The sequence below is a fragment of the Hydra vulgaris genome, chromosome 01 (assembly GCF_038396675.1).
Source record: "Hydra vulgaris chromosome 01, alternate assembly HydraT2T_AEP".
Classification (NCBI taxonomy): domain Eukaryota; kingdom Metazoa; phylum Cnidaria; class Hydrozoa; order Anthoathecata; family Hydridae; genus Hydra; species Hydra vulgaris.
Window position 1 is genome coordinate 39,630,228 of NC_088920.1, and position 18,771 is coordinate 39,648,998.

Consider the following 18,771-nt stretch of genomic DNA (forward strand, 5'->3'; position numbering starts at 1 on the left):
AAATATTCGGAATTCTGGAAATATTCGGATAGAGATAATCCCTGTAATTATACAAACATTTTCAAAATCTTCCAAAAAACATGACAAGTTTAAAAGTGAAATTAGGAACTTTAAAAAAAATAAAAATCTGAATTGTATAGACTATAACTCTTTGATTTTAATTTTATTATGATTTAATTTTAATGTGACCTTTTATCTATAATTAAAATTATATGTATATAAAATTTGAAAAAATTTATTTTTTTATTCTTGTTTAATAAAATGTTAATTATAAAAAACGAACGAAAATGGAAAACATTACCGACTGACGTAGTTGCAGATTAGACAAAATCTTGTTGCTTTTGTTTGACGCTCCATGGTACATCTTAAAGCTGCCTAATTATGAGATGAACAAAAACATAAAGATAATTATATACATAAAGTTATGAGAGAAAAACATAAGGATGTTAAATTTATAGACATTATTTAATTTAAAAAAATTTGTATTTTGTTAATGATTCATTGGGTTTTATTTCAATTTATATTCTTCAAATGATTTAATAAACAATTATCTTTATTTCTTAATTTTATGTAGTAATGTAGTTTTTAACTCTTAGTTGAATGTTTTTTATTCAATGTTAATTTAGGTAAAGTAATGATAAACTACTTGAGCACTTGTTGTCATTGAGTCTGCTTCAACTTTGTACTGCAACATTGAAAGGAGGGCAAGGTGTACCACCAAGAATAATTTATTAATTATTGAGTAAAGATAATTTCTATATATTAAATTGAATAAAAACAATTTCTTTATATTAAACTGAATTGCAAAAAATAACATCTATATATTAAATTAAATTAAAAAAAATGTAAACAGATGAAAAATTCCTAAAAGAAGTTTCAAAACTCCTTTTATTTATATAACCTCTGAAGTTCAAAAAATTATAAAAAACCTCTGAACTTTGAGGGAAAAAAATACAGGATACTAAGAGGTAGTTCAAATTAAAAACAGCACAAAACATTTTCACAATATATTTCTTACAAATATAGTAAAAGCTATTTTACTATATATTTTTTTTTTCTTTTAATTCACCTCCCCAAGGCCGAGAAGGCCACTACAGACGGGGAGGCTACCTAATTGTGGTTATAACCTTCTCTCAACTCTATAACTCTGAAGCACAAACCTTGATAAACAAGGCTGCTTCGCGGAGAAATAAGTTTTAAGTAAACATTTTTCATATTGTAATGAATTTTCTGGAAAATGCATTACAGTATTTAAAATAGGTATTTTTAAAAAAGCAAGTAAAAAATGTGTTTTTTTAATATTCAGTCTTTTTAAAAAGTTTAAATTTTTTGCTAAACTTGCAAATCATATAAAAGCTACAAAATTGAAATTTTCTAGAGTTAAAACATCTTAAACCAATTATAGTTTATAATTTATAAAAAGAAAATTTCAAACTATTTTAAGTGAAATAAGCAAACATACACAACACCAAGATTCTTTATGCTAGTAAGTAAGTTCTATATAGAACTTTAATATCTAAAAATCTAAAAATATTATATGAAAAAATTAAATTGCTTTTTTTAGAAATCTGGTCCTCCATGTTAAAAAATTATTAAATATGGAATATTTCCACTTTGATTTTCAAAAAATTTATATATGCAGTAATATTAGTTGTACCTAATGAATGTTTAAGAAACTATATAAACAACTTTTTAAGAAAAAACTTTCAAGTTTTAGTTTCAACATGTTTTTGATAATTACAAGAACTTTCATAAAGATTTCTAAGCCAAATAAAAAATACTTTTGTAAGTTACTTACAAAAGTATTTAATCTCAATTATAATTAAAAAGCCATATGTCATATCATAAACTATAATTAAAAAGTCTAAAATAAAATACATACAATTTATTTTAGATTTTAGACAAATCTAAAAAAAATTGTATGTAATCTAAAATAAAAATACAGACAATTAAATTAAAAGTTTTTGAAATAATGAAAACACATCAAAACTAAAATTTAATAATTTAATAGTTTTGTAATTCGAATAGTAATTTGTGAAACTTCGCAACCGAAGCTTTACAAATATTTGCTATTGTTTTATTTAACTTTGGTTGCAAAGTAACTAAGTATAAATTAGTTGATTAATTAGGACATTGATAATAAAGCTACACACACACAATACAATTTAACTATAAATCAAATATAAACTAAGTATAAATTTGTTGATTAATTAGGACATTGATAATAAAGCTTCATATGATAATGTCCTTACTCTACTTTAAAAGAAGAAACAGACCGGCTGGCAAAATATTTTACTTTCTCTTGAATTACCTAATTAAAATAATTTTAAATTGTTAAAAATAATTCTTTATTGACTAAATCTTACCACAAATCATGCTAAATTGGGTTCACTTATGTAAAACCTAAATTAAGCACAAAAAAAAATTTTTTGTCTCATATAAATCAAATTCTGCTTACTGTGATTTCTACACATGCATAACATCAGACTTGATGACACATGCATAACATCACTTGCCTGAAATTAAAATCATTTACGCTTTAGACTTATTACTAATGTGAAACTAAAATCATTTACATTTCGGACTTATTACTAGCGTGAAACAAAAAACTTTTGTTTTTATATAGTTATGTAGTTTTACACATATAAACTATATAAAAACAAAAAAACCTTATATATCATAAACTGATTCATCTAACTTCAGAATATTTACTTTTAACATTTTTTGAATTCTGATAATATAATGTCATATATAAAGTATAAAAACTTTGTACCACTTTCAGGTCATAAAATTTGAAGATTTTTGGACTTAAATAAAATAGCAATTAGCATAGGAAAAGTTAAATAAAAAAATTAGGAAATAATGCTTATTTATCTTATCCATAACTTACTTTTTTTTACAATACTTTTTAAACTTTCAATTTCTCCAATATACAGAAGTAACCATAAATACTAAAAGGTCAGAACTATTTGACACAAAAAGATTCAAACCATTTAGTGCTTAATAACCATAACCAACTCCTGGGAAATAATAATGAGAACTACTGGTGTCACAATTTAAAACAATTGACCTGTATACCACGTTCATCTGATGCATTCAATTCCAATACTCTACTTTTGTATATATCATGCCTAAAAAAATCAAAATTTATATAAAAAACCCTCATTATATGATGAGATTTATAACCTCATCATATGATGAAATTGGTATTTTATTTAAAAATTTTTATTAAAATATAGTCCAATAAATAAAACAATCAAATAATTTATTGAAAATAGTGAAATGCTGCAAAATTTATATGAAATGCTGTACTATATAATAAAATATATTGTATGAAATATTGTACTATAGATTTATTTGGTCATAGAGACATACAAGAACCCAGAAAGTTTATTCAAGAATACCATAGCATTCATAATGCTACAGGTGCAAGTTTATATCTTTGTCAGCCTACTTGATAAAAAAGGGTAAAAAGTTAACAGATAATATCAAATTTTTCTTTGTCTTTTTCTAAAAGGCCTTCTAGAGGACTGTAGCAAGAAGCAGTTTACATCATAAGATAAAATCATTTTTTTAGTTTTCTTATACGCAATAATCAAAAAGTGTTTATTAATGAAAACTATACAAATTAATGAGGATTGATTTATAATTTTGTGTCTCAAAAAAATTGGTATCAGCAGTTCCATCACAACTCATTCTCGCTTGACTCAGCAAAGACATGTCTTTTAACTGCATCAGTCACAAGAACACTTGAAAACAAACATCTTTATTTACTAGTAATTTTTGATTTTGTTTTTAACTCTTGATAACAGCAATAAATAAGCAGAAAGCAAGTCCTCTACATTACATTTAAGATTATTATTCATTATCTCACGGAAACCATATATACAATCAATTGTTAAGTTAGCATCTGCTAATGTTTGCCATTTTATTACTCCTGATTATTGACTATGAAAAGTTATATTATACTAAATATTTATTTATATTATATTATAGTAACTTTATATAAAAATTTTATTATTCTGCACCTTGAGTCTAAAATAGTTTAAAATTTTTTAATTTTATTTACAATACAGAGACTTCTTTTGTAAGTAACACTTACATGTTTTTTCAGTAAAAGCAGACTGTGCAATATGTATAACTACTTTAAATGGATTTTGAACATTTTGTTCCAGTAATCACAAATATTCTTGCAGATTATCTAAAAATATGGTTTTACTGGTAAAAACTCCCCCTAAAACTAATAATTTGTTATTATTAACTAGAGGAAAGTAACTAAAGGGTGTTTTTTTTAGAGGTATAGAACTTTAAATTGCAATAAAACAACGATGGATTATTCGATTGACAAGAACTTTTTTTATTAGAAAGATAATCTTGTGGCATTACATTTTAAATATAATTTCTGGCATATGACCGCCACGGCTGGCTCGGATGTAGTCTAATCTGGACGTCCAATTTTCGATGACTTTTTCCAACATTTGTGGCCGTATATCGGCAATAACACGGCGAATGTTGTCTTCCAAATGGTCAAGCGTTTGTGGCTTATCCGCATAGACCAATGACTTTACATAGCCCCACAGAAAGTAGTCTAGCGGTGTTAAATCACAAGATCTTGGAGGCCAATTCACAGGTCCAAAACGTGAAATTAGGCGGTCACCAAACGTGTCTTTCAATAAATCGATTGTGGCACGAGCTGTGTAACATGTTGCGCCGTCTTGTTAAAACTACAGCTCCTGGACATCATGGTTGTTCAATTCAGGAATGAAAAAGTTTGTAATCATGGCTCTATACCTATCACCATTGATTGTAACGTTCTGGCCATCATCATTTTTGAAGAAGTACGGACCAATGATTCCACCAGCCCATAAAGCGCACCAAACAGTCATTTTTTCTGGATGTAACGGTGTTTTGACATACACTTGAGGATTATCTTCACTCCAAATGCGGCAGTTTTGTTTGTTGACTTAACCATTCAACCAGAAGTGCGCTTCATCGCTAAAGAAAATTCGCTTATGAAAATCGGGAACAACGGCAATCTCGTTTTGGGCCCATTCGACGAATCTACGCCTTGCTTGATGATCGTTTGGCTTCAATTCTTGCACGAGTTGGATTTTGTAAGCGCGCATACCGAGATCCTTCCGCAAAATCTTCCATACAGTGGATGGACACAGATCCAATTCCTGTGCTCGATGGCGGATAGACTCATTCGGGTCTTCCGCAATGCAACGCTCTACAGTAGCAATAGCTTCTTCTGTACGCACCGTACGGCGTCTCTGGGGATGCGAGTTATCAATAAGAGTAAACGTGGTGCAAAAACGTTCCTTGGTTAATCGAATTAACTGCTCTGATGGATGATTTTGTCGAGGATAAAATGGACGTAGAGCGCGATACGTATTCCGCACAGAACCATGTAATTTTTTATTTGAATATTTAAAGAATTGTTAAAGAAAGAAAGAATCAGTTAAATCAGATGGTTTAAAAAAACATATCCAAAAATGACTTCTTTTAGTCAATTTCATGATTATTTTAAGATTAAGGTGCATACATGAGGGTGGTGCATACATGAGGATCTGCTTGCAACTTGTGTTTGTCAATATCATCAAAAATGACTTATTAAACCAAAACTTGAAACTCAAGGTTTGTAGCATTGAAAATAGAGATTGTATGTTAAATGCTTCATAATTGTGAGAACTCCAGAAAAATAAATTTTGACTGATTACAATTTGTTTTAAAAAAATAAAATTAGAAATGATAAGTTTTATCAAAAGCAAAAGCAAATTTTTAATGCTCCAGCAACTTTACTTTAGAGATTGTTAGTGAACAGTTAAACAATTTTTATAAGTTTACATCAATACGTTACCTACTTGCAACAATTCAAAAATTATAAAAGTATGAATAACTTATGCTATTCCTACAAAATTTTCACATAACTGAAGATTGGCACATTATCAGAACATTGCATGGTAAAAGTCCTTGTAATAGAGTCTGTGGGACTCTAAATTTCATAAGCCTGTCTGAAATCACTTGAACACCTCATTGACACCTTAAGTAAATTTTTGTGCAAGTACTGGTGTTAAACACATAAAAGTAATATTGTTCATTTTTGTTGAATAAGTTTCTGTATAACCCATACTACAAAGTTTAATTTGGAAAAAAATGCATTTTCTACAATACCTGAGAGAGTTTCATTTGATGATACTTGCACTAATATGAATGTTTCTATCTGTAGAGTTCATACTAATGAAACTTAAAGTCACAAAGGACATTTGTAACCTACATTTATGACATCCATCAATTATATAAAATATTTTTAGCGTTTCAGAAGAGAATCAAGATCTTTATGCTAAATTTACAGAAAGTTTGCTCTATGTAACACTTTCACAAGAAAATTCAGAGATATTTTCTGTTTAGCACCTTCAATGCATATTTTATGCTAAGTTATACAAAGCTGAGTAATTACTCAATAAATTTGATTTACAAACTGTAAAATATTATTTAGTTTGCTTTTCCTAATAATGAGAGTTATAAAAGATAGGGGGGGGGGGTGGAAGTATTATATGCAAATGTTTAATAAACATTTATTCTTATTATTATTATGATATTTAACTTATTTATAATAATATTTAACAGTAACTGTTATAACTAAATTATAATAAAAGAAAGGTTCTAATTAAAATAACAGAAAAGTTCTATTGTGCATTAGATGGATGCAGTGAGGCAAGAGCTATTGCTCTTCACATATCAAAGGCTTTCAATAAGGTTGCCTCCTTTTATTGTGCTTCCCATATTCTAAATACTGTTTCCAGGCTCTACCTTTAGAAATCTCTTAGTTGTACTTGTATATCATGCTCGTTCTTATATTAAGATCCTCTCTCTTTTAAACTAAACTTTATGGGGCCTTACTGCTTAGGAGGGCGTTACTTGCAGTTCGTTATATTCTTGAGAATTATTTCAAACTTGAATGACATCATTGCTTTATCTTCCTTTAGCATTATCAATTTTGTCTTTTAGCCTATAAAAAAACATCATTGAATGGTTCATTTGATTTCTAAAAGTCATAAAAAAACATAGTTGAATGGTTCATTTGAACTCTGTGACGTGAATATACCCAATTTGCAGTTTCCACCTCAAATGACAAGGTGTTTTGCTTCTGTACAACACCTGGTATCCATGGCTAGTCACATTTTATTTCTTGAGTTGGTTTTACCCAAACATTGTCAAAACTGAGATGGATTTTCAGTGCAGTTAAATGATTGTTTCCTCGTACAGCAAGGCTGCCGGAACAATCAAACAATGCAAGCGGGTGACTGTTCTTTTTATCATTCTGTGTATGTGTTTAATAATCCCGTTAGGGAGTTTTATCTATGATCTGAATGTCACAATTGTGTTTGTACTTACAATTGAAAAATTCCCTGAGTTTTTATGTGATATACTTCCTTCAAAACTGTGTTTAACTATCCCAGTAAGTGGGAAATAAAGTTCCTTTATGTTCCACTTACTAGCTAACTTTAGTCCTCAAAGTTTTAAACACAGCTCACATATATTAATACGTGTGTGTGTCACTCGCTGGCTGTAGCCATGCTGCATCTTCAACAACTATTCCTCCAATAAGCAGAACCACACCAAGTCCTATGGATGATGCATCACAATAAAGCTCACCTTATCCATTCACTGGTACCAGCTGTTTCCCACCAATCGAGTCCTCTTTTTTACATGATGAAACAACTCTTTCAGTTATTATTTACCATCTTCAGAAATAAAATCACTTTAAGGAATATTTCCAGCTAAACATTTTACATATGAAGCTTGTAAACACAAACTTCTTGCTACCGGGTAGTGTCCAATGAGTATACCTAACAGGCTAAACAGCTGTGATTGTGTGATTGGATCAAAAGATTCAAATTGTACCACATTGTCCCATTTTCCACATCAGTTCCTCATTTTTATTTCTCTCGACTTTCAATCCTAAAACATGTTCTTGTTCAAGATCTTGCGTTCTTGCAAGGTTAACATTATAATCCAAATTTATACGAGTTTGATCCCCACCACGCCCCTGGTAATACAACGCTCAACTTGTATCTCCATGCAGAGGCCTTGTTTGTCAAGGTTCGTGTTTCAGAGCTTTGGAGTTGAGAGAGGGTTATAACCACAATTAAGTAGCCTCCTCCTGGACCTACCTTTTTGCCTTTGCTTTCTTGCAAATTATTATTTATTGAGCATATTTTTTATTCCAGTTCCATGATGCTGTCCACTTTTTCCTGTCAAACTTTGCCATGAAGTCCTGATGTTTTATTTTGTCTATTTCATTCTCTTTACTTCTTGTTGTATTAACATCATTACATTTTATTTCTCTTATTTCATTTTTTTTTATTTCTTGTTGTGGTATATTTTATTACATTCCGCTGTGTCAAATGCTAACACTCTGCTGTGTCACATGCTAACATTAGGACAGTACATCAAAATTTTAAAAATTAAATTTTATAATTTTTGAAACTTTTTTTTCAATAATCAATTTCAATAAGTTTAAATTTCAGAACTGCTAGAACAGAAAAGGTTTATGTGGCCAAGTGTGGAGTATCAGATCTCCAACAAAATTGAAACCACAGGTGTCATTTTCTATCAGGCAGAAAAAAAATTCAGTTAAACTAGTAAGTGAATAAGGCCTCGGCCCCGGCTAAATGAGAAAATTTTTGCGAACCAGGCCCTGGCCCCGGCTAATTTATAAGATTTAACAGGGTTTGATAGCCAGGGCTAGAAAAAAATTTATAATACTTTATATATAATAATTTTATGGTTACATTTAGTATATATTAAATACTGGCATATATTTATATATTTTTAAACTCTAATTTACTTCCAACAAGGTTGCAAGCAACAACTATTAAGTTATGAGTTACTTTAAAACAAAGAGAGGATAGGGTTAAAAGCTAGAAAACAGTTAACTCTACTCTTAAAAAGTTGTTGGTTGCATATAAAAGGAAAGCATGAAGAAAGGTAAGAGTTATAAGGTTTTGATGTGCAAGGAAAACTGCTTTCAAGAATAACTTAAGTATTGCAGTTAGAAAAGAAACGCAACACTCGCAATCAGGAAAAATGAGGTCGGCAATAAATTTATTGCCGACTTCAAACTGTTAGAGGTCAGCAAAAAAAATTTGACACAAAGGAGTTACCATAAAACATAGAAACGAGGTCGGTAATTAGGTCGGCATTGCTGAATGCCGACCCTAATTCCAAGAGCTGGAAATGATTTAATGATTTATAACTTTATATAAAGAAACTAATAATAGAGTGAAGATTAATCGTAGAATAGTTAGGTAAAAGTGTTTTCTAGACTTTTTAAAATCGGAACCACTTTTTAGCACTTTTTAATAGTTTAGCAAAAATTGAAGAGAGTTCTGGAGATCACTTTTTTAAGACTGGTGGAAATCTTGTCTGAAGCACAAACTGTTTGAGTGTTTAATTTGAGAATTGACTTTAGCATTGAAAGCCAGAGTGGTTTTGATGTTTAACAATGGGTTAATCTGTTTAGATTTAGGAGTCACATTAGAAGAAAAAGTTCTTTCTAAATAACTCTGCCCTATTCTAGGGAGAAGTAAATAGATTAGACTCATGAATTAGAGATTAAATGTTAGACTTACTTTAGTTAATGACACTGTTAAAGACTTTTCGAAAGTCTCTAGAATCTAACATCTGAGATAAGAAACGAGATTTAGTAAACTGAGAACAACAGAGCTTAATATTAGACAGGACCTTTTTACAGTTGCTTCTTGCAATAATAAAAAGACAATTGTTCTTAAGAGAGATGTTCTTATAAAAAAGATGAAAAAAATGATTACGGTTTAATAAAGCAACTGCTAAAGATGGTGAAAAATGTGGAGTAGAATAAGACATGACTTAAAATAAAAGCTTCCAAACTTTTATTCCAGAAAGAATAAAAGCTTCCAAGATGCGCATTTATGCATATATAATATGGATATAAACATGTTTGCTATTTATTTAGATGCTGGCATACTATACCCTTACACATTTATATAAACTTTAGTATTTATATGGTGTAGTATTTGCCGAAAGAGATGATGATTAAATGGATGTGTGGTGTGACTCTAACAAGACAAGTAAAGGAGGCATAATTTTAGACAGATTAGAAAAAAACATTGTATTGAACAGCATTTCTTAGAGAAGATTAAAATGATTTAGGTATCAGCATGTAGAGAGGTAGCACCTTCAAGAGAAAATGATAGTGGCAAAAGTAAGAAAACTTAAAGAGTGCCTTACATATTGTATAAATGAGCTTTAGTGAAGGAAAGAAAATGCTCTAGATTGTTTATATTAGAAAAACCCCATAAAGGAGGAAGGATAAAGGCTGATGATGATTAGAGGTGTGCCGGAACCAGTAAATGCCAGGTCCCCAATGGTAAAAATCGGCTTTGAGACCAGGTACCCGACACCGAGTTCATTAAGAAAAGAATAAAAAAATATAATCAAATAAAAAATAATTTAATACACATTTTTTTGCTGTATTTCATTTTATTTTCCTTTATGTTTTTTTGTTTGTGAGAAATGAAAAATGTTATCAGCGTTCAAAATAAATAAAAAGTAGACATTCAAATAATTTTTTTGACAATAATTGATTGAAAACTTCATTTAAACAGAATTTAGATTTTTAAAAACGGCTAAAAAATAATTGAAAGCCCCTAACACTATGCAATATTTCTTTCTTTTTTAGCAGTGTGGCGCAGTGGTAGATTGCTCGCCTCACATGCAAGAGAAAGCGTGCTCCCTCTCATTTCTGAGGGGGCACGCCCCTCCCCCTACGCTTTTTTTGTGTAAACCTTCTTTCTTTTTAAAGAAATTGATGATTTTTATAAGAAATTGTGGAATTTTTATCGAAATGACATAGTATGCCCCCCACTCTGAAGACCCTGTCGTCGGCCATGCGAAGACCATAATTTTTGAGTCCGATTTCCAAACTTCCAAACAAAACCGTCTATGTTGGTTAAAAGGTTGTTGATTTAAACGTTTATCTATTGTAAACGATCATTTAGTAAAAACCTTATTTAAAAGCGACCTACGCAAAGTATTAAACTTTCATTCATTTTTCACAATTAAAATGCAAAAAATGTATCTTTGTCTCGCGTTCTAAGCAATAAAAAGAAGCTATCACTTGTTTTTTTCTTTCTTTTTCTTTTTGTTTCTTTTGTATTCTCATATTATTTTGTTTTACTTTACGTTTTTATATCTGTATAAATCAGTTTCCTTTTTGCAATATTATCTGCTATCAACATTTTGCAATATAATATAGCAAAAATATATTTGAAAACGTAATTTAAGTGAGGCACGTCTAGATTTAGTAGGTAGGAATTATCAACTTCTGATTCTGAGTTTATTGGTTGAAACACTGTTTTTTTTCTGGTTAATAATATTTCTACACAATTTAAACTAAAACAAAATTTTTTTTATTATCTTTATAATTTATTAGTTACAGCACTTAAAAGTTATGTCTGTTGAAAATATTTTTTAACAGACATAACCTTTGCAATTAGTTTTTTTTGCGTAATTGTAAACAAACTTTTACACTTCTGCAGGGCTCAACCCATGCAGAAGTGCAAAATATATAGTATATGCGTGAAGTATGTGCGTAAAATATATAGTATAAGCCATAGTATATGCGTGAAGCTTCTAATATGTACCTCGTAAGCGCATTCTCTTCTTCCATTGTAAAAACATTTCTATTGTTTTGGTACCCCACAGTTAAAATGGTCGGGGTGCTTGGCATCGCTTTGACTTTGATGCAGTATCTTCTTGATTCATATGAGGAATGCCATAGCCTGCTGCAACTCCTTGGCATTTTTATCCATTTTCAACTACTCTTTTGACAGCAGCAAGTATCATATCGCTTGATGTCATACCTTTTGCTGGTGCCTTTTGTTTATAATCACGCATTCTAAAAATAATCTATTAATGCTGATAACTCTTTCACTATTGCAGTTTTACAAAATTTCTAATAGCCGTGAACGCAAATAGTTTTTAAGAAAAATTAGAATCGTACATTGAAAAAATAACTTAAATTTAAACAACAAACCTCTTTGAAAAACTAAATAAAAGAACTTTTAAAATGTTTAAGTTTCAAACGCACAACATTTTAAACATAGATTTGTAAAGAGTTGAAAACCATTGTTTTAAAGAATTCAATTGATATTAAAAAGCCGCAAAGCCAGCTTGCGTTCAAATTAATAAAGAACAAGCCGCTGTCAACGATGTGCGGTGGCAAGATTTAAATAAATAAAAACACATGCTAAATAATAAGATCCTTGATTTAAACTCTAATTTAGTATGGCAGTATGAATAATTACAAAATAACAAAAATAATCTATGAGCGATAGTAGAAGGATTATAATTGATGCCTTAAAACAAAAACGTTCCAACAAACCCTAATCACAACTTTCCAACAAACCCCCATTTAACCAATGCATTCTTAAATGATTTAATTAATGTATCCCATGCACAAAACCCTATAAAAAGGACATTAAAAGAAAGCCCAAAAAAAATATTACTTAGATGTTATCAAACTATTTTATTATCTTTTATAATACAAGATTACAAATAGTAATACAAAATCATAAAAAGTTACTTTCATGTGTACAATTCTCTAAAACCTTGAGCAACAACTTAATTTTTGCAATTTATTTTATCCAACAACAAAATAGTATGTATTTTAGTTCTTGAAACCTTTGTTTCTTGCTTGTAATAATAAACTGCTTGCTAGTCAGTGCAAAAGTTCAATGTTTCAACTAACCCTGCATTCCGACTAATTTCAGTCTCCCTTATGCAGCCCCAGTCACAAACCCGGCCCTGGGCCTGGCTATATTTTATCAAACTCGGCCCCGGGTTAGGTTGAATTTCATCCCCAGTGGCTTACTAAGTTAAGCAATATATAGTTTAGAGAGTAATGAAGTGAGTTCTGGATTTCTTGCAATAACAAAAAATAAATCCAGAAAGTTATTTTTGTAAAAAGGAGAAGTGGAGAAACTGAGCGCAAGCTAGGATTAGAGATAAAACAAAAATTAAGGAGTAAAGGTAGGTGTTAAGGTTTTCTGGAAAATAAGTTACAATATTAATTAGAAGTAAAATTAGAGAAAAAAAAATTTTTTTTTTAGCTTTAGAACCAGCAGGGTCAATGAAATTATAGCAAAGCCATTCGGTGTGATGAGCATTAAAGTCACCAATAGCAACAATATTAGCTTGAGAAAAATAAGAGTCAGGTCAATTTGAATAAAAACAACATTGCAATGATTGTAGTCTCAAAAAAAAAGAGAACAATAAAAAACAAAAAGATATAATTTAGTGAAGAAGTTCCAAAAGAAAAGAGAAGAAAAGTTTGAGTATTAAAGCCTGATTTCAAAACAAATAGGTGAATTGAACACTAGTATTTTCCTAGGCCAAACATATTACTACTGAAGCAAATCAAAGGATAATAGCCATCAAGAATGAGATTGAAAAATAATACAGCTGTATTGGAATGAGTTTTACAAGGAGCAAGCAAGCAATAGGTGTGGTGAATTTTGCAAGAGGTAAGACTCCACTAATACAGTTACTTCGAAGACCACAATATTTTGTAAAGAATAGATTAAAACAATTTAATGGTAATAATGGAAAATAATAATGTTTTTTCATATTTTTATGTACTTTATTCATGTTTGAAACTAGGAGAGAAGTTTCAATTCAATTATAGATAGTGCATTACATCCTAAGCAAAAAGCTATCCAGTTTTCATATTCTGGCTAATCGATAAGCTGAAACAAAGAAATCTTTGCATTACCTCAAAATTGCAAACCAAATGGTACTGTTAATACTCTAATATTTACAGTTGTTGATGAAATCAGCTTCTTTGAGAAAAGATATGAAATAATATGAAATATCATTTACATAAGTACACATATACTACAAGTATAGCAAAAAAACTATACAGTTCATAAAACCAAAATAATCTATTGCAACAATTCAATATAAACTATAAAAATTATATGTAAAAAAAAAAGGATTCAAACAAAATTAGCAATAAATTGATAATCTTAATATTAATGAAATGTTAAACACTCATTTGTAATTTTGTCAAATTTATAAATATTTGTAAATAGAAATAATTGTAGAAACATAAATAATAATAAAATATAAATACCCAAATAACTGCTTGGAAACAGCTAAAATTGTTGAAGTCTTTCCAGTTCCAGGTCTTCCATAAAACAATAAATTGGGAAAATTATTTCCTGTTATAAAGCTTCGTAAAACACTTACCACTTGTTCCTGGCAAGCAACGTCATCTATAGATTTGGGTCGACTAAAAAAAAAACTATATAAATTATAAGCATTTATTTAAATAAATTTTAAAATAAAATGCAAATATTTAAACAAATCAGTAATTCCTGATTATTTCACTTAGAGTCTTTTATTTTTGTTTTTGTTCAAATAAAATCAACAATGTCATTTAAAATTAACACATTACTTCTCCTAAAGCACCTAAATATTTAGCCGGGATTAAACACTAGATGATTTCAACTATATGCCATATTTTTATACATACAAGTCAAAAAATTAACGACACAAATATTAATTATTAAATAACTCCTCAAAAGTAGAACCAAAAAGTAGAACTATTAGAACAATAAATATTTTTTACCAAAAAAAACTTACTATTTCTCGACCCATGGTAAATTTTGATTACTTTTTAAAACTAAAGATTTTGCTACTTTAGGCTTCTTTTTGTTTATGGAGAAAAAATCACTCATTTTAAAATCTAAAAAAACATTTAAAAATAAGCATTTACAATTTAATGTTAGATGGGCCTGTTTAAGATCCCATATTTGTTATAAGTTTATTACAACTTTTAAAAAAAGTTAATAAAAATCATCTTATTAATTTAGTAGAAAATAATTAACAGGAGTTTTTAGGTAATCCTTTGCAATTGTTTTTTTTCACTTTTGATTATTATATAGATAAAATTCCAAAAATAAATATAGAATACACTAAAGATCATTTAGTACAAAATGCTGCTTTTATTTATTTTTATACATACAAGTCATTTTTTCGCTTAATTATGCGATAGTTGAATCAGTGTTTTTTAAAAGGGCTGATTTTCTCAAAACCCATTTTTGAGAAAATTAAAAAAAACTCTTTATATCTTTTAATATTGAATATACAAATTTTTTGTAATATATTTTTAAAATATGTATGCAAGAGTAACATCTTAGTAAACTTTGATAATTGTTATAATATTTCGTTTGTTAATAATTAATATATGAAATTTCAAAAAACTCGTCCATTTAAAAAAAATCAAATATTTCAGGAAGGAAAACAAATTAAAACTCCTTAAGAACTACAACTATATACTTTAAAACAATGTTTTAACATGCGAGTAATAAATATAACACACACACACACACACACACACACACACACACACACACACATATATAAATGAGTTTTTTTTTATTTTATTTTATTTTTATTTAAACTAATTTGCCATTATTAGTTTTTACTACACAATTAAATAATCATTTAAAAAAGTTGCAACTTCATTAGGCCCTTTTCTTCCTTGACCTTTATGGTATATATATACATGACTTTTTTCTTCTTTAATGTTATGTATAGAAAAAATATTGACTGATAGCTGTCTCATGTAATAAAGTTGTTGAACAGGTATTTTTGGCAAGCTTATCGTATTCATATAGTCAAACGCTAATGATAGAATGTGCCATCTTCTGGTTCATGTTTTAAAACATTGTAAAATTTTTTACTCCTGCGCTTATGAACATCTAAATCAGTCTGTGCTGCTCTTTTGGCTACATCATTGAAATGTGGTGATTTCAATCTAAGATTTAATTCTTCGCACTTGCAGTGTCCACTTGTGTGCGCCCAAACCAAAAGTTAAAATTTGTTTTAAAATCATCCCAATTTGTTTTAAAATCATCCCAAATCATCACAAAAAAGTTGCCACATTGTCTTAATATTTAAACACTATGAGAAAGACAATTAGTAATACCTTTTCCTCTCTTTTTTCAGGGGTATTCTGATAGCCTTAAGGTTCCTTATTCTCCGTAATCATTTTTCACTAATACTTAAGACAGATAAAAGTGCACTGCAATATATCTTTATTCGTAAATTGCATAAAATAACATGATAGGAGAAGCTATTTGGCTGCTTTGGTTTTTCAAGATCCTTTTGATGTGGCACTCTTCTTTTAACTTTAGTGACATCTATCAATCCTTGAATATAAAAATCTTATTTGTCTTTGCTTTTTATATCATAAGATTTGGAAAAGATATCCACACAGTTAGCCTCTCCAAAGTTGTCCAAACACTTTTTACTGCACCTTAAAAAAGAAATCAGAAAAATTAATGTACAATTAATACAAGCTAGAAAACGTTTTTATTAAAATATACAGCATTATTTTTAATCTTAAATAGAGAACAACATTGCCACAAAAGTAATAGGGAAATAGACAAAATCATGTTAAGAATTTTTGACTTTTTAGTGCTTCCACCTATGTTATACTCTCAAGAACTATATAGGCCTTGGCTTACTATAACAAGACTTAACTATTCAGTGTATGTTAACTATCTGGAAAAAAAAATCATAATAAAACTTGGGCAACTGCATATTAAACTACTATGCAAGAAAGATTTAAAATGTAAAACCTGTAAATTATTTACTTTCAAGTCATTTTACTCATCATACCTGTTTAAAACAGGTATACCCGTATCTAAGTATTATAGCTGGTTTAGACTTAGGGTTAGGTTTTAGGGTTAGGTTTAAGGGTTAAAATATTTTGAAATATGCTATTCTATAAATTTTAGACATAAACAAATAATATATTTAAATCATTTTAATCTTATGTTTTCATGAAATTTGATTGCTTCAAAACGGTAAAGTATAATATTTTTTTATAATTTTAGTATAATTTCATGTTAACATAAGTTTAAAATGACTTCAAAATTATGATATGTAAATGTATATATACTATATATATATATATATATATATATATATATATATATATATATATATATATATATATATATATATATATATATATATATATATATATATATATATATATATATATATATATACATATATATATATATATATATATATATATATATATATATATATATATATAATCAGGGTGTTAGCCAGAAAAAAAATTTATACAGCGTTTTAGCGAAATTAGGAATTTAGGTGCGGCTTCGAAAAAAAAAGTCATTACATTCTGACATTTAAAAAAGTAGATACAATTTTTTAGATACAATTATGTTTCAATAAAAATTTTCTATTTCTGCTGGGTTATTCATAGGACTATTTTTCTGTTTTATTTTTCAGGAACATTTTTATATTTTATAAATGTTTAATTATAATTATTCAACTTGTTTCATTTTGAGCAATTTTCGTCAGTTTTCATTTTTAAATTGCTTTTCTCCTTTGTTTTATATTGTTGAGAGAAAACTAGAACAAAAGCCAATTGTTTGTAGTTTTAATGAATGAATTAATAAATTTATTTCTTTAAACTTTGATCTATTTTAATTGCGTAAATCGCTTTTAAATACAGTTTTAAAAGGTTTAAACGATTAGTTACATATATTGTCTTCTTTTATTTTTATTTTCATTTTTAAATTATAAATGTAAAAATAATGCTAAATAGTATTTAATTTTTAAAAAAACATTTTTGACGATTTTCAAGATCCTCTTGTAACTTTTTAACTTGCTAAAACAACATTTTAACGACAGTCGATAAAAAAAACTATACATTATACTTAGGAATGCCAGAATTTTACGGCTTTTACGAAGGAAAACACTAAAAAATTATTACAGGTTTTTAAAATCCGTAAAATTGTAATTTTTGTACAATCCAGACGTTTGATTTTCTAATTATTAATAGACGTTCTAATTATTCGGAAAGATTTCGAATATATCAGATAAATTTTCGTTTTAAAATACTTAGTATTTTGAAACGAATAATTTTTTAATAGTTAAAAAAATTTTTTAACTTTCTTACATAGGTAATCGTATTATTGTTCATCATATTTTATATTACAATTTTTATCATAAGATAAATTCAAATAGTAAAAAACTTATTTAAATCGATAGCTTTTAAATGAAAGTTAAATTAAAGCTTCCGAAATTTTAATAACCTTTTATTGAAAAATTGGTTGGCTCGCTAATTTCCGTCAAATATAATGCTACTTTTATTTAAATACTCGGTGTAGTTAAGGCGATTTACAAATTATTCGAATTTATTTATTTGAAATTGGCATGATTTTATAGGCGTATTATGTCAAAACAAAAGCTTTAGATGTAATATTTTTTTTCGTTTCAGGTTTTTTTAATATATGAAGAATTTTTCTCTTTTTTATATAATTTTCTAATCCTTTTTACTACCCCTAATTGTGAATACAAAGAATACCATTTTGGAGCCTTTAGATCACTTTCGCTCATCGGCGTTAACATGAATTTAGTTAAAATCTTTTGAAAAAGTGCCTTAGTTTACTATAGATCCTAGTTCTAATCGTTTCTAACCTATTAGCTTTATATAGTTGTCAAAATACAATATTTCTATCAATTTTTACAAAAAATACAACAATTCCGACCAAAAAAGAACTTGCAATCAAGAAAAAGCGCCAATAAACGTTAAAAGTTTTTAATCTATGATGTTCATTTTACCTAAAAATCGTATTTATTTAAAATCTTATACGAATTTGGACAAGCGAATTAGGA

General features: G+C 28.3%; 1 protein-coding gene across 1 annotated transcript; it reads right to left on the reverse strand.

Moving 5' to 3' along the window:
* Nucleotides 1-286: 286 nt before the first annotated feature.
* LOC136074394 (replication factor C subunit 4-like) lies at nucleotides 287-15,080 on the reverse strand. The gene is given in 8 exon segments (XM_065786708.1): nucleotides 287-375; nucleotides 647-676; nucleotides 678-717; nucleotides 2,253-2,311; nucleotides 3,071-3,131; nucleotides 14,180-14,338; nucleotides 14,692-14,794; nucleotides 15,074-15,080. Coding segments are annotated over 8 exon segments (537 nt in total). The 3' UTR covers nucleotides 287-297.
* Between the last annotated feature and the right edge of the window lie 3,691 nt (nucleotides 15,081-18,771).